At 40.8% G+C, this 20,292-nt stretch overlaps 2 protein-coding genes across 2 annotated transcripts in view; one reads left to right on the forward strand and one right to left on the reverse strand.

Annotated features, from left to right (window-relative positions):
• Positions 1–166: 166 nt before the first annotated feature.
• The window catches only part of TIMMDC1 (translocase of inner mitochondrial membrane domain containing 1), a 26,223-nt gene continuing 6,097 nt past the window's right edge, over positions 167–20,292 (forward strand). Inside the window, exons 1-5 of the mRNA XM_005875331.2 lie at positions 167–522; positions 2,784–2,949; positions 7,179–7,267; positions 7,746–7,813; positions 11,076–11,154. Of these exons, the coding sequence (XP_005875393.1) occupies positions 314–522; positions 2,784–2,949; positions 7,179–7,267; positions 7,746–7,813; positions 11,076–11,154 (611 nt within the window). The 5' untranslated portion in view covers positions 167–313. The remainder of the gene's footprint in view (positions 523–2,783; positions 2,950–7,178; positions 7,268–7,745; positions 7,814–11,075; positions 11,155–20,292) is intronic.
• The window catches only part of CD80 (CD80 molecule), a 59,865-nt gene continuing 56,101 nt past the window's right edge, over positions 16,529–20,292 (reverse strand). The window contains exon 7 of the mRNA XM_014546973.1: positions 16,529–16,864. The gene's annotated coding sequence lies outside the window, so the exon portion shown is untranslated. The remainder of the gene's footprint in view (positions 16,865–20,292) is intronic.

Consider the following 20,292-nt stretch of genomic DNA (forward strand, 5'->3'; position numbering starts at 1 on the left):
GGCTACTCGCCGCTAACTCACTTCCGGACTACTGAGTTCCGTCCCGCCTCCGACGGAAGTGCTGTCGCCGTCGCCCCGCCCCTTGGCCTTTGCCCTGGTTGGGGCAGGACTTCCTGTCTCGTGTGTCCAAGGACCTCCAAAGTGAAGCCGGGTCCTGACGGTCAGGACCCGTGACGTGGAAAAGTCCGCACCCAGGAACGGGCATTCACCCTCTCGTTCTTGCAGTTCTCCTGGCTGTCCTCCCACGGCGTCCCCGAGAGGCCGCGCGCCCCGATCACCAAGCTGGTGTCTGTCCGCAGGTTCGGGGACGGCCATGGAGGAGCGGCCGCGGGCGCCGAGGAGCATCCTCTGGGCGCTGGGTCCTTTCCCTCGGGTCTTTGCTGCGGAGGCCGTGGCCACCAGTTCTGTAGCCGCCGATCCGGAGGTCCTTGTGGAGGACCAGAAGCTACCGTCTTCATACGACCCAGAACCCCAACCCCTGGAGTCTGGATGGGACCGCCTCCGGGAGCTGTTTGCCAAAGAGTAACAGTGCTTGGGGTCTGGGCGGGGCTGCGGAGAGTGTCCTGCAGCGTTGGGTTATCCCGGGGCTGAGGACCACAGGGTGGTGTGGTTTGTTTATAAATGGGATTTGGGCTTCCTGTATTTGCACCCCGAGCTTGCATCCTGTCATGCCCATTTGGAAGTTGTGTAGGTGACAGGACGGCTTTCAAACGATAAGGGTAAGACCCATAAGTCAGAGCTTATAGGCATATTAAGGGAATATAGTTTTAGTATAAGATCCTGGTTTTGCAGATTAGAAGAACGGGACCGAACTAATTAGTGTCATAATTGACTCTGGAACCCATATCTGCAGGATCCCACTCCACTGTTCTTTTTTGGGTTTCACTTGATCCCAAACGTCTCTATTTCATGACCAGTAGCTCCCCTCCCCGCCAAAAGGTGGAAGTTGGAGAGATAGGCTGAGAGTTGTAAAATTTTTATTCTGCCACATAAGGAATGTGTAAAATAGCACCACTTGTGTCATCATTTTATAAAAGATATCAGCTGGGTTAACACATAAGAAAGTTTCAGAATAAGATATAATCCTTTGAATTGAATTACTTTTAATGAAAAACTCCGGATATTTCATTCATTCTTTGATTCGTTTAATCTACTCATCAGTTATTGGTGAAAAGTTTGCCCTTTCATGAAGTTTTTTTACAATACTACACTGTGTTGTCAAGTGGTTAAATTAAACTTTGAAGCTTCATTATGTCGCTAAGAGGTATATAGTTGGGGCAACGGAGTTGGCAGAATTATATTTAATTACGTTTAGATTTTATCATCTTTTTGTTGTTGTTTAATCCTCATCCGAGGACATGCTTAGAGAGATGAAGGGACACACACACACACACACACACACACACACTGATCAGTAACCTTCCCTGTGAGCCGTGACTGGAACTGGCAACCTTTCAGTGCATAGAATGACACACAATCAACTGAGCCGATCCTGCTGGGCTCATCATTTTTTTTTTTTAAAATATATTTTATTGATTTTTTACAGAGAGGAAGGGAGAGGGATAGAGAATTAGAAACATCGATGAGAGAGAAACATCGATCAGCTGCCTCCTGCACACTCCCTGCTGGGGATGTGCCTGCAACCAAGGTACATGCCCTGGAGTGCCCTTGATCGGAATCGAACCCAGGACCTTTTGGTCCGCTGGCTGATGCTCTATCCACTGATCCAAACCAGCTAGGGCTCGTCATATTTATTTTAAAGATGAGTTAGCCTTTCTCATTCATCGGTCCTTCCAATATTTGAGATACTTGTGATAGAGCCTATGTAGTATATAACAGAAGAGGGTTATTTTGATCAGCTTTATAAACCACAGAATGTTAGAGCTGAAAGAAATGTGAAAGATGATCTAGTGTAACTTTCATGCTCCCCTCCATCATGGATGAGGAAACCAAGGTTCACACTGCTTGTGACCTGACTGCGGGTCACTTAATAGTCATAAAACCTGAAGTATTAAAAAAGATAGGGTTTTAAATTTTTTTTCTTACTGCATCTAAGGTTTCATTCTTGCATACATTGACCTAAAATTCCATATGTGTGTAATTTTTAAAAGCTTAAAATTAAAAGAAATATTGATCTCTACATCCAACTCAAATTCTTCCTCTTTCTAGAAGGTATAGTAGAGTTGTAATAGTCATTAAATAAAAGCACCTTTAAAAAAAACTTTTTTAGCCCAGCCAGAGTGGCTCAGTGGTTGAGCATCAAACTATGAACCAGAAGGTCACAGTTCAATTCCAGCAACCCAGGCTCAATCCCCAGTGGCAGGAGGTAGACAATCAATGATTCTCATCGATGTTTCTGTCTCTCCCTCTCATTTTTCTGAAATCAGTAAAAGTATATTTTAAAAAACTCCACAAAAACCTTTTTATTGGAGTATAAAATGCATCTAGAAAAATATATAAGTATATTGATCAGTGGGTTTTTATAAACCCAACACGAAGAGACTTGTTACCAGCATCCTTGAAGCTCCCCTTGTGCCCCTTTCAGTCACTACCTTCCCAAGAGTAACTAACCACTAGCTTAATTTCTAACAGCATAAATTAGTTTTGGCTGAAATTTGAGTTACTTATAACTGCACTATTTAATGCATTAGAGGATTTAATTGGTTCAGCCCATAATTTAAAATATGGTTGTGTTAGCCTTTGGGATAATTCTGATCATACTATCTTTTGGAGAGCAGTATGCATATACTAATCCCAATCTTTTGTTGTTATTGATGTTTTAGTGAACGGCAGAGAAATTCAAAGGAACTTGAGAATATTTATAAGGCAGCCATTACAGGAGGCATCATTGGCTGGGTATATGGGGGAGTACCAGCTTTTATACATGCTAAACAACGCTACATTGAGCAGAGCCAAGCAGAAGTTTATTATAACCGGTTTGATGCTGTGGTAGGTACTGGTATTCTAAATTTATTTGAGGGCACACTAATTTAGCAATTCACTTTAGATTTATTCAGTTAGGTGGTAGGTTGGGAGGGTTTAGGATGTCAGAGTAAAGAAACAAAGTCTATCCTTAGTAACAATGAAAGTACCAGTGCTAACGTGCATACACATGGCCTGGCAGACCACTTATCTTTGGAAGAGATCACCACAATAGTTCTATTTTCTTTCTTTTTTTAAACTTAAATATTTTTATTGATTTTTAGAGGAGAGAGAGAGACTGAAACATCAACGTGAATGCGGAACATCTAGAGCAGTGATGGCGAACCTTTTGAGCTCGCCGTGTCAACATTTTGAAAAACCCTAACTTAACTCTGGTGCCGTGTCACATATAGAAATTTTTTGATATTTGCAACCATAGTAAAACAGAGACTTATATTTTTGATATTTATTTTATATATTTAAATGCCATTTAACAAAGAAAAATCAACCAAAAAAATGAGTTCGCACGTCACCTCTGACTACGCGTGTCATAGGTTCGCCATCACTGATCTAGAGGCTGCCTTCTGCACGCCCCCTACTGGGGATTGAGCCTATAACCCAAGCATGTGTCCTGACTGGGAATCAAAACAACAACCTTTTGGTGCATGGGACAACACCCAACCAACTGAGCCATAGCGGCCCAGGCCATAACTCTATTTTCTGAAAAATATTTCTGATCTGCTAAATCATCAAGGCTCAGTTGTGACATATTTATCCTATTCACAAATCCTCCATGGAGTACACTACTTCAAACTAAAACAATAATTAACATTTATAACTTTATAGCTTATAGGGTAGTAACTCATTTGTTAGGTCTGTGTATCAATTCTGTTGTGCTAGTGAGGAAGTTATATCTCAGAGAGTTTTTGTTTTTTTAAAAATTAATGTCAGACATAAACTTTAAAAAGTACAAAGAATTCCTACATACCTTTCACCCAGATTCTCCAAATGTTAACATTTTACCACTTATTTTCTTTATCATTTTTTCTTTGTGTAATGCCTACTATTATTTTTTTGTGTGAACTGCTTGAGAGTAAGTTATAGACAGGATGAATACTTCAACATTATTTCCTGAGAAAAGGGACATCTCTTACATAATTTTGCAGATCAGAAAATTATACTAATAAGAGTATATATTACCTATAAACTTTATGTAAATTTTGCTAGTTGTCCCATTAATATCATCTATTTGAAAAGTAAGTAAATAAGATTTTCTGGACCAGGATCTAATACTGGATTCAAATGTTAAATTTGCCTGTCATGCCTCTCTAGTCCCCTTTAATCTTGAAGTTTCTCTGTCTTTCTTTGACTTTCTTGACCTTGACACTTTTGAAGATTGTGGGTTATATATTTTGTAGAATTTCCCTCTATTTGGATTTGTTTGATTTTTTTTTTTATTATTAGATTCTGGTTATGTGTTTTAGCAGGAATACCCTAGAATTGATGTTGTATCCTTCTTAGGAAATATATATCACAGTCCATGATACTTGTTTGTCCCTTTACTGGTGATGTTTACTTTAGACACTTGGTTAAGATTATCTCTGCAAGGTTTATCCACCACAAAATTACTGTTTTTTCCCCTGTATCAACTGGTGTGCCGCAAGAATTTTTAAAACATGCAATACCTGACTACTTAGTCAGGGGCACTGACCTCTTTTCCTTTAGGTTGTCAAATTAAAAAAATGACAACGGCCAACACAACAATAAAGTCATTCAATGTGAATGAATAAAAATTATACCTTTTTATTTTTTGTCAGATCAGCAACAAATATAATACATAATTTGGTGTGCTGCAGTATTTTAGTAATTTATGTGTGCCATGGAATGAAAAAGATGAAAACCACTACACTCTGTTACCTTAAGAATACTTATTAGATACTTTGAGACTATGCAAATATCCTATTTTTCATCAAACGTCTACCTTCTAGCTTTAGCATTCAATAATGATTCTTATGTTAAAACAGTTATTGCTGTGGTGGTTGCCAAATGGCCATTTTCTAATTCTATCATCCCATCTACATTTATTGGTTAGTATTCTACTATCAACAAGAGCTTTCATTTTCCCTCTATTTATTTATCTCTCTATTTAATTTATTCAGAGTGGACTCCTGGTTTCTTATTTTATTCTGTAGGTTTATAATCCATTATTTATTTTAATACCCAAATTGGCCTACATGTGGACAGTTGGAACCCCTTCAAGCTAGACCCTGTGCCCTTTTGATATGTCCCCATCATTCTTTGAGCACCCCTTTACTTCTTGGCACAGCAAGGTGCTCCTGACTATTCCTTTACTTTTCAAATTGGAATGAGCCATTTCACCAAGGACCTCTAGTTTTTTATTTTAGTGGAAAATGGTACTTAAAAACCAAGATTTGGTGCTAAGTATGGTCATTGCTACTGAGATGTCATGGCTTCTAAGCCCTAGGCAGACATAGGATTTGTGTGTGATATTTATATTCATATACACATTCCTATATACATCTATATCTACCTACTTTTTAAAAGCCATGTGTTCATTCAGATACTTTTCAGAGTGTTTTTCTTTTAAATATATTTATTGATTTCAGAGAGAGGAAGGAAGAAGAAAGAGATAGAAACATCAATGATGAGGGAGAATCATTGATTGGCTGCCTCCTGCATGCCCCCTACTGGGGATCGAGCCCACAACCTGGGCATGTGCCTTTGACTGGAATCGAACCTGGGACCCTTCAGTTTGCAGGCCGATGCTCTATCCATTGAGCCAAACCAGCTAGAGCTTCAGAGTGGTTTTGACTTGGCCAATATCATATAGTAGTTTGGAATCAGAGATTCTCTCAGATTCTCTAAAAATCCAGAAATATTTATTCTCACAATATTATATATTACTAGAGGCTCAGTGCATGAAATTCGTGCATAGGTAGAGTCCCCTGGCCTGGCCGGCGATCAGGGCCGATTGGGGCCTTCTGGCTTCCAGCCGGAGCCTCCCTTCCCTGGCTGCCGGCTGCCGGCTAGGGCCTTCCTTTGTTCCGTGCCGCCCCCTGGTAGTCAGTGCACGTCATAGCAAGTGATAGAACTCCCAGTCGAACTCCTGTGGGGACACTTTGCATATTAGCCTTTTATATAGATAGATACCAGATCTGTTTTAATGTTGGTCTAGTAACAATGGACTGTGGAGACAGACAACCTACCTTCCAATTCTGACTTTATTCCTTATTGGTTAGAAACTTCCTCTATATACTTTAGTTAAAATTAAAATACCTGCCTGAAGAAAATGTTGTAAAGATTAAATGAGGTGCCCTAGCTGATTTGGCTCAGTGAATAAAGGGTTGGCCTACAGACTGAAGCATCCGGGCTTGATTCTGGTCAAGGGCACGTGCCTGGGTTGCGGGCTTGATCCCCAGTAGGGGGCATGCAGGAGGCAGCCAATCAATGATTCTCTCATCATTGATGTTTTTATCTCTCCCTTTCCCTTCCTCTCTGAAATCAATAAAAATATATATTTTTTAAAAAAGATTAAATGAGGTAATATGTTAACATAACTTTTACATAGAATGTGGTCAGTAAATTATGTTTTTTCCCTTCCTCTGCTTCTTTCCTACACATATGTATTACTTTAATCCTTACCCTTTAATGTACCACTTACTCAGTTCTTTATTTTATGTTTTTCTTTTCCCCAAGATTTCTTTAAAAAAATTTTTTTATTGATTTTTACAGACAGAGGAAGGGGCAGGGGGAGAGAGAAAGAGAAATATCGATTCATTATTTCACTTATTTATGCATTTATTGATTGATTTCTTGTATGTGCCCTGACCGGGGACTGAACTGCAACCTTGGTGTGTCAGTACAATGCTCTAACCAACTGAGCTACCCAGCCAGGGCCTCATCAAGATTTCTTGGGGGGGAAAAAATCATATCTAATACTGATTTTATAGCTGTTGTGGTGTTTGCTATGTAGATTCTCAGTGATATTTAATTAATGGATTACTTGGTTGACACTGGCAAATTCTTAGTTTCTTTTCTATCTCCTGATAGAATAGGATGCACCTGGGACTTTTGCTTAAGCTACAATACTGAATGAATGATATTTCTACAGATTTTCTATTGTTTCTGTTTAGGTGTCCCTGCCTAATCCATAGCTGACATTCCTCCACCACAGTTTTAGAATAAGGAAAGTACCAAGGTGTCTTGGAACCTCACAGCCTTTTTATTAACTTTAGCAATCTGCACATCGTGCTGCCACGCGAGGCTTCATCCGATACGGCTGGCGCTGGAGCTGGAGAACTGCAGTGTTTGTGACTATATTCAAGTAAGTTCTCTCTGAATTGTGACACAGGGTCTTGGTATTCTTTTATCAGCACATCTTTTAAGTGGGATTATGAAAACTGAACACCTACATGAAAGTGATAATACCTTTTCCTCAATAGTGTTATCTGTGTAGAAGACTGGTCCAGTTGTAGTTTTCCCATTGATGAATGGAGGTGAACCAACTAGTATCAAAATAGATACAAGGTTTCTTAGTAAGAGAAACTCTGCAAAACTCTTCCTTACGCTTCTATTTTTCAGTGACTATTTATTCCCAAATTTGTTCCTTCTTCAGCAGAAGGTCCCCCTAAAGCCCATGTTATATTAGCAGTCTGAGACACAGGTCAGGACTAGACTGGGACCAGGGATGGGTGTAGTAGGCTCTTCTGAAATAATACAGATCTCTTTAGTGAAAGGTGCATTCCAGAAGGCAAATGGGTTATGCTTCAAATTATGTTTTCCTCTTTCTGTCGTCTCCCCAGCACAGTGAACACTGGTCTAAGTGTATACCGAGATAAAAATGCCCTAAGCCATTTTATCATCGCAGGAGGTAAGACATGTTTGTTCTTGTTTATGTTTTTCAATCTCAAATATGGTTTGGGAAATATGTAAGGACCTAAGTCACAGCTGCTGAATTCTTTAGTTGGCTTATGCAACATTCGTGCAAAATGTACTAGTATAGAGAGTATTAGGCTTAATCCTTGGTACACTTGGTGAACAAAGCAGATAAGGTCTGAGCTTTCATGGAGTGTTACAGTCTAATGTATATGGGAAAAACAGGTTGTTATGATGGAAAATACCAGATAGGTGGGGCAGTGGGATCTAAGTGGTCAGAGTGATCAGAGAAGGCCTTTCTGAGGAAGTGACATTTAAGCCAAAACCTTAAGAATGGGAAGGAGCAAGACTTACGAAGAAGGGTAGCCTAGGCAGAGGGAATGTTTCTCAGAAGCAGGGTGAATGAGGGTAAGAGCGGCTTGAGATGAAATTGGTGAGGTACAGTAGAAAGGGGCCAGATTTTTCATGGTAAGAGTTTGGATTTTATTTTAAAGCTCTATATCTCTGGTAGATAATTACAACAACAACAACAACAAAAGTACAACCATCCCTTGGTATCTGTGGGGGATTGATTCCAGGACAGTATTCCCCTCTGGTTCCCCCCTTCCTGTGAATACCAAAATCTGAAAATGTTCAAGTCCCTTATGTAAACTGGCACAGTGTTTACACGTGGGCTACAGGGTATGCCTGCACATCACTTCATTCGCGTGGATTCAACATAGTGCTCCGCGTGTGGCAAACTCAACTTTTGCTTTTGTGAATTTCCTGGGATTTTTCCCCCCCCGAATATTTTCAATCTGCAGTTGATTGACTCCATAGATGTGGACCCGTGATAGGGAGGGCTTACTGTATTAAAGTATTATTTTCAGAAATGTAGATGAAGTTACCTGCCATATATACTCAGACACAACTTATGTACATTCTCTCACATACAAAAACCCACATATATTGCACATAACATTTTTTTCTTTTAATTTGGAAATAATTTCAAGGTTACAGAAAGTTACAAAAATAAAAATGATACAAGGAACACCATGATCAGTACCCTTTAGTACAGAGATTCAGCTATTAATATTTTAGCCCGTTTACTCTATCATTTGTGCTCTATTTTGAGTATACTCTCTCTTTCTCTATGTGTCCTATACATGCACAGACAAACACGTGTATATATACTTTGAACTTAACATTTTTTTAAATGTATTTTTTTTTTTATTGATTTCAGAAAGGAAGAGAAAGGGAGAGAGAGAGAGAAACACCAGTGATGAGAGAGAATCATTGATTGGCTGCCTCCTGCACGTCCCATATCGGGGATTAAGCCCACAACCTGGGCATTACCCTTGACTGGAATTGAACCCTGGACCCTTCGGTCCACAGGCCACTGCTCTACCCAGTGAGCCAAACTGGCTAGGGCTGAACTTAACATTATAATGAAAACATTTTTAAATATGAAATTAGAAATAGACATTAATAGCATTCAAGTACCTAGGACTTGCCCTTTTTGACCTTGTGAACAGTTTTACATGTTCTGAAGGCTCAAATGTTTATATTCAAACCAAATTCTTGTCTTCCTCCCCCCCACTTCCATTCTTGGTTCTTCTATTATGTTCTCTGTTGTCTACCCTGTTAAATTCTAAAAGTGGAAATCAGGTAATGATGGTTCTTCCCTTTATTTCTTTCCAAACTTCCTATAGACCAATCATTTATATTCCTTAAATATATATGGACTCTCTCACCTTCTCTTTGTTCCTATTGCTACTATTAGGTTTTCCCTGTTTCTAATCTTGTCATTCTACCTCCTCTGTTGTCTTAGTTTTAAAATATGAATATGATCATAATACTTTTCTGCTTGAGATTCTCCCGAAGTTTCCCATCACTGTAATGTTGATTCTTAATCTGGCCCCATGCACCACTCTTGCTTCAGGCTTATGAATCTACCTGGATTTTCTAAACCCAGCATATTCTTGCTTTACATGTATTGGTCCGTCCTCTTCTTCTTTTTTTTGTTTTTTTGCTAATCTTCACCCGAGGATATTTTTCCATTGATTTTTAGGAAGAGTGAAAGAGAGAGGGAAAGACAGAAACATCAATGTGAGAGAAACACATTGACTGGTTGCCTCCTGCATGCGCCTGGACCAGGGCCTGGGCTGGGGAGAAGCCTGCAACCAAGGTATATGCCCTGGACCAAAATTTAACCTGGGACCCCTTGGTCTGCAGCCCAACACTCTATCCACTGAGGCAAACTGGCTACGGCTGGTCCCTCTTCTTGAACCCACCTTCCCCACCCCCAGAACTAATTTTGTTCAGCCCCTACTTAATCAATCTTTCTTTCTTTCTTTCTTTCTTTCTTTCTTTCTTTCTTTCTTTCTTTCTTTCTTTCTCTCTCTCTCTCTCTCTCTCTCTCTCTCTCTCTCTCTCTCTCTCTCTCTCTCCCCCTCCCTCCCTCCCTCCCTCCCTTCCTTCCTTCCTTCCATTTTTTTTTATTGATTTCAGGTAGGAAGGGAGAGGGAGAAAGAGAAGCATCAATGATGAGAGAGAATCAGTGATCGGCTGCCTCAACCTGAGCATGTGCCCTTGACCGGAATTGAACCCAGGACCCTTCAGTCCACAGGCTGATGCTCTACCCACTAAGTAACCCTGCTAGGACACAAGTGTTATATTGAAAAATGTTGTCACCTTAGATGCCATTAGTTGTGTTGTACATAGTAAAAGGGGAGAATGAATGACCGTTTTGGATGTATAATCTTAGTAGGAAGGAAACAGTACATGTGCAGCAGCCACCAGGTGGCATGGTAAGCCAGATGCACGTTTTCAGGCCTGCCTGAGAGGTGTAGCGTGGCAGTACAGAAAAGGGGAAGGCATAAGCTACAGGGGTTTTTGTTTATTTGGGGAAAGCTTTCCTTGAAGAAGGAAGAAATGAAAGGTGGAAGTGAAGAGATTACAGATTTTTAAGGGGGAGGTAGACAAAAATGAAGCAAAATGAGAAGAGGTGGGATCCATGGAACACATTGAGGAATTAGTTTTGTAAAAGGAACATTTCTTTCTTTGAACCTGCAGAATAGAAGAGACGCTAGCTATATTGGCATTTTAAACTTAGAAAATCTAGGTTGTAGCAGTATATTGATGTTGGGCTCAGAAAGCTTACTATAGGTATTTATGCCCTTTTTATAGAAGAATAATTTAAAAATAGAATTCTAGTGCTTAAAGATGACTTAATAATACTGTTTTTCTGTGTTTGTTTTCTGTGTTTGTTTAAATAGCTGTCACAGGAAGCCTTTTTAGAATAAATTTAGGTCTGCCTGGTTTCATAGCTGGTGGCATAATTGGCGCCTTGCTAGGGTAAGTGTTAACATGGTTTGATTCTGAATTAACACAACTTTCATTAATGCCTGGCCTGTTAAACATCTCATTCATTTCTAAAGAACAAAGATCTCTAGTCTTATATTGGTAGTAGCTTTGACTCTCCAATTCTAATTCTACCCCAATTATTCATTTACTTCCAGTTTTCATTGGGTGAAAACTCTTTAAATATCACGAACATCTGAAACTATTTATAGTTTGAACAAAGGTCTTTATAAGAAGCAGGAAAAAGGAATAAGAAAATTAAGCACATTCTATTAAAAAAGTTTCAGCTTTATTTGTTTAGTTTAATTAATTAAAAAAAAATGTCTTACTTTTTACTTTCGAAAATTCTGAACGTACAATAAAGTACATTGAATGAATTAATACATTGAACACCCATATGTCCCTTCACTTAAATTCACCAATTGTTAACATTTTGCCATACTTGTTGTCCATCTCTCTGTATATATGTGAATGTGTGTATATTTCCTTTTCTTTTCAATTAAACCATTTGAGACCTCATAATTCTACATCCCTAAATACATCAATGTGTATCTCCCAGGATAAGAACATTGTCCAGTGACAATAAATAAACAAAATGTGGTATAACTATACTATATAATATTCAGTCATAAAAATATGAGGTATTGATTGTTTAGTTTAATTAATTAAAAAATGTCTTACTTTTTACTTTCGAAAATTCTGAACGTACAATAAAGTACATTGAATGAATTAATACATTGAACACCCATATGTCCCTTCACTTAAATTCACCAATTGTTAACATTTTGCCATACTTGTTGTCCATCTCTCTGTATATATGTGAATGTGTGTATATTTCCTTTTCTTTTCAATTAAACCATTTGAGACCTCATAATTCTACATCCCTAAATACATCAATGTGTATCTCCCAGGATAAGAACATTGTCCAGTGACAATAAATAAACAAAATGTGGTATAACTATACTATATAATATTCAGTCATAAAAATATGAGGTATTGATTCACACCACAATATGAGTAATCCTTGATTAAACCCAGGACAAAAATCCACATGTTGTACTACTCTACTTATATGAAGTATCTAGAAGAGGCAAATATGTGCCCTGGCCAGTGTGGTTCTGTTGGTTGAGGGTCATTCTGTGCACTGAAAGGTAGCTGATGGATTCCTGGCCAGAGGACATGCCCAGGTTGCCAGCTCAATCTCTGGTCAGGGTGTATATGTGGGAAGCAGCCCATTGATGTTTCTCTCTCACATCGATGTTTCTGGGGATAGGGAAGTGACTGCTAATAGGTATGAGTTTTCTTTTTGGGGTGATGAAAATGTTCTGGGATTAGTTAGATGAGTCATACCTCCAAGCTGTTCTTGCTGATAGACCATTTTTAATTTTATTTTTATTTATTTCAGAGAGGAAGGGAGAGGGAGAGAGATAGAAACATCAGTGATGCGAGAGAATCATTGATCGGCTGCCTACTGCACGCCCCCTACTGGGGATCAAGCCCACAACCCAGGCATGTGCCCTTGACCAGAATCAAACCTGGGACCCTTCAGTCTGCAAGCTGACGTTCTATCCACTGAGCCAAACCAGCTAGGACCTGATAGACCATTTTTGTTTTTGTTTTGTTTTTGTGTGTGTGTGTATATACATATATATACATACATATATTCTTAATATATTTTTTTATTGATTTCAGAGAGGAAGGGAGAGGGAGAGAGGGATAGAAACATCAATGATGAGAGAGAATCACTGATAAGGCTGCCTCCTGCACGCCCCCCACTGGGGACTGAGCCCGCAACCCGGGCATGTGCCCTTAACTGGAATCGAACCCGGGACCCTTCAGTCCGCAAGCCAACTATCCACTGAGCCAAACTGGCCAGGGCTTGATAGACCATTTTTGTGTTTGTGTATTTAAGTATCCATGCTTTGACTAACATAAACTATCATCATTTATGGAGGTCTTCCTTTCAGATGTACTTACATTATAAGTTGATGGCTGTGATAGATTTGGTATGTAAAGAAAGCCCCACCCCTCCTTTTTTTGGTCCCTTGGCGTTTCTTCAAAGTAATTTAAGTTCCATATTAGGCAGATGCTGGTTTTTAGTATGCTCTGAAAAAAATGCTCTTTTTTAAAAGTGTATAATGCCAAGAATTTTATAACTCTTTTATGCTGTGATTTATCCTTATGACCTTTCTGAATTACATAGATAAAGAGAAACTTTTATTATAGCCTTTTGAAAGCAAGATTTAGTTAGTTCCTGGCAAGGGCCTAAATTGAACAAATAACCCTATATGTAGAATGCAGTTTTATCTTCAGTGACACTATTTGAACACAGCATAAATTTTACTGTTTTAACTTTTTATATGCAAAACCATGTAGGATACATTTTCCCCTATGTCGTCTTAGAAAAGAAGGAAAGTCATTATTAATACAGTGGGGCCTTGACTTACGAGTGTCCCGACTAATGAGTTTTTTGAGATACGAGCTGTCTCTCGGCCGATTTTTTGCTTTGAGTTGTGAGCTAAAATTCGGGTTACAAGCCAGCTTCAGATACCCCACGGCTAGTTGGCGCAGCGAACGTCACAGTGAACGCCACAACATCAGCCCAGCATCACGTGTCTCACTCGTTCACTTTTTGTTTTGACATACGAATAATTTGAGTTACGAGCTCTGTCATGAAACAAATTAAACTCGTAAGTCAAGGCCCCACTGTAATCTAAGCTTCCATCTTAACCAATTATTAAAAGGAAGTAAATTAAACTCAAAACAAGCAGAAGGAAGAAAATAATAAAGATGAGAGTTTACAATTAATAAAATTGAAAACAAAATCAATACAGAAACATCATGGAATCAATAACAAGTTCTTTAAAAAGATTAATTAATAAACTGCTAACTAGACCAACCAAGTAAAAAAGAGAAAACAAATGATCAATTCTATATAATGAAAGCCTAATATACAAATTGTTCCCTTGGGAGTTTGACTGGGGGTTCGACCGCTCGCTATGATGTGCACTGACCACCAGGGGGCGGCGTAGAACTTGGCGGGCATCAGTGATGAGGTGCTGGCAGCAGTGGGCAGTGGAGGTGCTGCCAGCCCCTATGGGCCCTGACAAGGGCAGGACCACAGCAGGATGGTGGAGCAGGTGAGCAGGCGGCACCAGACCAAGGCTGGTGCGAGCGTGGGCCCGATTGCCTTGCCATCTGCCCTGCAGATGGTGACCAGCAATGATGGGCAGGGCTGCCGCCCAGCTACCAAGCACTGAGGGAGCCGGGCAGGGGGCCCAGCCCCAATCAATCACCCTGCAGGTGGGATGGTGGAACAGGTGAGGGGGCAGTGCCAGGCCAAGGCAGAGTGCTAGGTAGGGCTGCGGGGCTGGGTGTGCAAGCTGGGGCTGCAAGGCTGGGGGCTCAATCTGGGGCCCGATTCCTGCAGGCTACCCTGAGCAACCCAACTGTGCATGAATTCGTGCACTGGGCCTCTAGTATAGGAATAAAAAGGAGGACAACTTGATGATCCTGAGGTCATGTAAAGTATGAAAAAAAATATTAGGGAATATTTTATGACCTTACTAGAAGCCTGGTGCACAAATTCGTGCACATTGAAAGCAAATTAATTAGAAGAAATATTTTAGAGGCTGGGGAGGGGCTGCAGGAGGGCTCCAGGGCGTGTCCGGCCTGTCTTGCCCAGTCTGATTGGGGCCGTCTCGCCCAGCATCAAGCTGACCTACTGGTCAGAGCGTCTGCCCCCTGGTGGCCAGTGCATATCATAGTGACTGGTTGAACGGTTGGACACTTAGCATATTAGGCTTTTATATATATAGATATCCTACAACTTAGCTGAAATGGACAAATTCCTTAAAAGTTGCACAATACCAAAGCTCATGAGGAAGAAACAACCCAAATAGTCCATGTGTATTAAAAAAAAAATCAATCTTAGCCCAGCTGGTGTTGCTCAGTGGTTGGTAGAGCATCGCTTATGAACCAGGAGGTCACGGTTTGGTCAGGGCACAATCCCCAGTAAGAGCGTGCAAGAGTCAACCGATTAATGATTCTCATCGTTGATGTTTCTATCTCTCTCCCTCGCCCTTCCTCTCCTAAATTAAAAAAAAAATTATATATATCTTATAGTTTAAAACTTTCCAAAAAAGAAAGCTTAGACAACTTCACTGATAAAGTTTTGAAAAATTGACTTAAAGAAGAAATAATGTAAATTCTACACAAACTTTCCCTGAAAATAGAAGAGGAGGAGATATTTACCAACTGGGTAAATACTTGGGTTCTGGCTAGGAAAGAATTCAGAGCCAAGATCTAAACTGTAAGAGAACATTTATTTGGTAAATCACAGAGGAAGAAGAAGCAATTCCTAGAAGAAAAGGGCTTCAGAAACAAGTTATAGAGGTAAAGGAAGGGCCCTTGGAGCTTGGGAGTGAGGAAGTTAATGGTAACATGCCTGGGGCAGAGACGGGGAGGGAGAAGGGAAAGGGAAAGACAAGAGGGCTTGCTCTTGGGAGGGGAGAATGCACTGGGCCCTCCATCCTAAGGGTTTTAAGGGTGGAGATTTTAGGGGAGGTCCCAGGGGAAGAGCTCAATAGAATATTCAGCAGTTTTCCCCTTTCAGGATCTAGGTGTCCTCAGATTGATTGGTCTTCCCAGGGCAAGGGGTCATTATTCAATGCAGTTGGTCCTAAGGCTGGTTTTGTTGCTTCTCTGGCCCTGGAACTGCGATACAACCTGAGGTATAGATGGTATCTCCGGGGAGGAAAGGGAGGGGGTCTTGGTCCAAACCACATGACTACCAATATGCTAGGGTCTAAGTCTCCACTGATGGATTGGTTGGTGCCAGGGCAGGAGGTCATTATTCAATGTAGTTGGTCCAGTGCACAAGCCATGGGGTTTTGTCTTTTTTTTTTTTTTTCAAATATATTTTTTTTATTGACTACACAGTGATGGCGAACCTTTTGAGCTCGGCATGTCAGCATTTTGAAAAACCCTAACTTAACTCTGGTGCCGTGTCACATATAGAAATTTTTTGATATTTGCAACCATAGTAAAACAAAGATTTATATTTTTGATATTTATTTTATATATTTAAATTCCATTTAACAAAGAAAAATCAACCAAAAAAATGAGTTCGTGTGTCACCTCTGACACGTGTGTCATAGGTTCGCCATCACTGGACTACAGAGGCGAAGGGAGAGGGAGAGAGTGGAAAACATCAATGAGAGAATCATTGATCGGTTGCCTCTTGCATGTCCCCTACTGGGGATCAAGCTTGCACCCCGGGCATTTGCCCTTGACTGGAATCAAACCCAGGACCCTTCAGTCTGCAGGCCGACGCTCAATCCACTGAGCCAAACCAGCTGGGGTTGTGGTCTGGTTTTGTTGCTTTTCTGGGCCTGGAACTGAAATACAACCGAGGCCTAGATCTTATCTCGAGGGAGGAAAGGTTAGGGGGGTCCAAACTGCAGGACCATTGATATGCTAGGGGAGGAAAAGTCACCCTGGGGGCTAAGTCCCCTGGGACTTTCCACCCTGGCGACCTTCTGTACCTGGTCTATCATCCTTGCTCTGCTCGTGTCTAACTGCCTACAACACAACCAACTGAGCGACCCAGCCAGGGCTAATTCCACCGTCTTGAAACTCTATCTTTTCTTGGCTTCCATGACATCCCATCCACTGAAGATTCTTCTGCCCAATGATCCGTTTCCTTAAAAAAAAAAAAAAAAAGAACATTGTCCAGTGATATCACACTACATAATTTAGCATTGGTTCAATACAGTTATCTAAGATAGGTTCTATATTCAAAAGTCTTTAATTATTACAATAATATGTGTATATAAGTTTTTTTAAACCCAGGATCCATTTGTATATTGCATTTAGTAATTGTGTCTTTTTAGATTCCTTTAATGTAGAAAAGTTCCATTTATTATATCATAGTTCTGTAGGTCAGAAGTCTGGGTAGGCTTGAATGCGTTCTCTGCTAAAGGTTTCACAAGGCCAAAAATCATGGTATTGGCCAGTCAGGCTCTTATCTTGAGGCTCTGTGGAAGAATCTGTTTCCAAACCAGGTTGTTGACAAAATCCTTGTGGCAATAAGAGGGAAGTCCTTATTGGCATTCACATTCCAACTCACAGTATCCCTCCATGTTGAAGCAACCAGCATGTTGAATGCTTCTCATGCTTCAAATCTCTGACTGAGAAATGGCTGCCAGCAGCCCTGACTGGGGCAGTCGCAGCATAGGAACAATTATCCCTGCCAGCACCTCCGTCTGGGAGAAAGCCACCTCCGAGTTCCTGCCCTGATGCCAGACAATCCAGTTCCTCCTCGTATGTGTCTGGGTCCCCCAAAGCCTCGCCCTGGTGCTGGAGCTCAGAAGAAGCAGGACCTTGTTGTCTTGCTAATAATGGTATTGCAACCGTTGTACTAAAGTCCTTCAGGTAAAATCAAAACCCTGGCCAAGTACCTAATTGCTTCCCATGACCTGGCTCCTGACAATACACCAAGCCTCACCTTCTTGGCAGATAGCAAACATTCAATAAATTTTATGTAATAGATGACATCGATCAATACCAAGAGAGGTCTGAATGCCCACCGTTTGGCCCAGGCCCTTCAGTTTAAAGCTGAGATCCACAGTAACTTCATGTTTTGGACCAGTGGTTCACAAAGGTTTTGTGTTCAGAATTCCTTTACACACTTAATAATGGAGGGCCTCCAAGAGCTTTTATTTTTGTGAGTTACATCATTTATATTTATTGTATTAGAAATTAAACTGAGAAATGTTAAAAAAAAATCTCTCTGATTTCCACTCTAACACTAGCCAGGAAAGCTCTGCTTGGAAAGGGTTTACACAGATAATCTCCTTTTTGACTGACTCAAATTCAGCTGATTAATAACCTTTATTATGTCTGTAAAATCAATTTACCATGTAATGTAATACAATCATGGGCATAATATCTCATCATATTCACAGTTGGGGTATCAGGATAGGATAATTTAGGGAGACTTTTTAGAATTCTGCATGCATATTGGGTATCTAATAAATTTTTCTACTGCATAGGTGTCTTTTTCCCATTCTGGTTAAGTACTCTGTGGGAGTGAAAGTCTGTGAATAGCCTGTTTTCCAGCTGCTTCTAGTGATTTTTAATGATTCATGCTGTAATCAGTTATTACAAAGACAAAACATTGATTAGCTATTCCATCATTTCTTCTGTTCTTTTTAGATGGCATTCACTTGGACAGAAGGTTTCTCCCTTCCCCTCCTTCTGCCCACTCCCTTTTCCCACCCCCTTTCCAGGGGGTGGTAACACTATAGATTTATGGATTTTTTTAACTAAATTTTTTTTGAATTTAGCATTTCATAATCTTGCTGACATTATTTTTGTTATATTGTTAGTATACCAGGTTCTTAATATAAGAATTGTTGAAGCTAGCAACAAAACTAAACTATTTTCATTGTGGGGAAAAAAACAAGTTACTGTCTTACCCATATTTAATCACACAGTTCAGAGGTGTTAAGTATATTCACACTAGAGGCCTGGTGCATGAAATTCGTACAGGGCGGGGGGGATATCCCCTCAGCCCAGCCTGCACCTTCTCCAATCCGGGACCCCTCGGGGGATGTCCAATTGCCAGTTTAGGCCTGATCCCAGGGATCGGGTCTAAACCAGCAGTTGGACATCCCTCTCACAATCCAGGACCACTGGCTCCTAACTGCTCACCTGCCTGCCAGCCTGATCACCCCTAACTGCCTCTGCCTGCTGGCCTGGTCGCCCCCAACTGCCCCCCTCTGCTGGCCTGGTTGCCCTCAACTGCCCCCCTCTGCTGGCCTGGTTGCCCTCAACTGCCTAACTAACCCACCTGCCAGCCTAGTCACCCCCAACTGCCCCCCCACCGGCCTGGTCGCCCCACATAGCCTTGCTGTTCGTCGTTTGGTCATCCCTCACTAACCCCCCTGCCGGCCTGGTCACCCCACGCAGCCTGCTGTTCAGTCGTTTGGTGGTCCCTCACTAACCCCCTGCCGGCCTTGTGGCCCCACGCAGCCTGCTGGTTGTTACTGTGATGGTGTCCTGGACAATTTGCATATTCCTCTATTAGTATAGATTGTTATGCAACAGATCTCTAGAACTTTTTAATCTAGCAAAACTGGAACTCAGTACCCATTAAACACTAATTCTTCCTCTCCTTGCCCCTCAGCCCTTGGCAACTACCTTTCTGTTTTCTGTTTCTATGATTTTGAACACTTTAGATACCTCATATGAGTGGAATCATATGTGACTTTTTGTAACTGGCTTATTTTTCTTAACATAATGTCCTTGAAGTTCATCCATGTTATAGCATATGACAGGATCTCTTTATTTAAGGTGGCGTAACATTCCATTGTATTAACATTTTCATCATTCATCTGTCAATGATCATTTCCACCTAGCAAAGATAATTTTTTAAATTAGTCTACTTAAGTTGTAGCCAGAGTAAATTTAAGTTATATCAGAGCCCAAAACCCCTTTTGACACATTTTTATTGTTGAGAGTATTACAGATGTCTCCCTTTCCCCCCTATTACTCTCCTCCACTCGGTTTCCACCTCACCCCAGGCCTGGTTTTTACAGCCTGCAGTTATGGGGACTTCTCTTCCCAGCACTGGAACCCTGGGCTGAGGGGTCTGGTGTGGGGCAGGGACTCTTTGCTCCTCACGGGAGGTCTCTGCAGCAGAGATATCCCTCCTGATTAAAAAAATTGCCACACGTAGGTGTCGAACCAGCCCATTCCAGGCCTCCGCCCGTCCTACCAATGTCAATGTGCTTTCTTCTTTACTTTTCTAGTTGTAGGACTTCCATTCAGCTAGATTTCAGGTGGTTCTGAATGATGGTTTTTCTGTATTTTAGTTGTAATTTTGATGTGGCTGCGGGAGACGGTGAGTATAGGCATTTACCTATGCTGCCGTTTTGTTGTTTTTTTTAAAAAAAATCCTTTTCTTTGAGAAAACAAGAATGAAACCCTCTTCCTTGCAGTGATAATTTTTATGTAAATTAGTTTCTTTTTTTTTTAAATTAAATCTTTATTGTTCAGATTATTACATTTGTTCCTCTTTTTTCCCCCCATAACTCCCCTCCTCCCAGTTCCCACCCCACCCTCCGC

This window comes from Myotis brandtii, unplaced genomic scaffold (assembly GCF_000412655.1).
Source record: "Myotis brandtii unplaced genomic scaffold, ASM41265v1 scaffold46, whole genome shotgun sequence".
Classification (NCBI taxonomy): domain Eukaryota; kingdom Metazoa; phylum Chordata; class Mammalia; order Chiroptera; family Vespertilionidae; genus Myotis; species Myotis brandtii.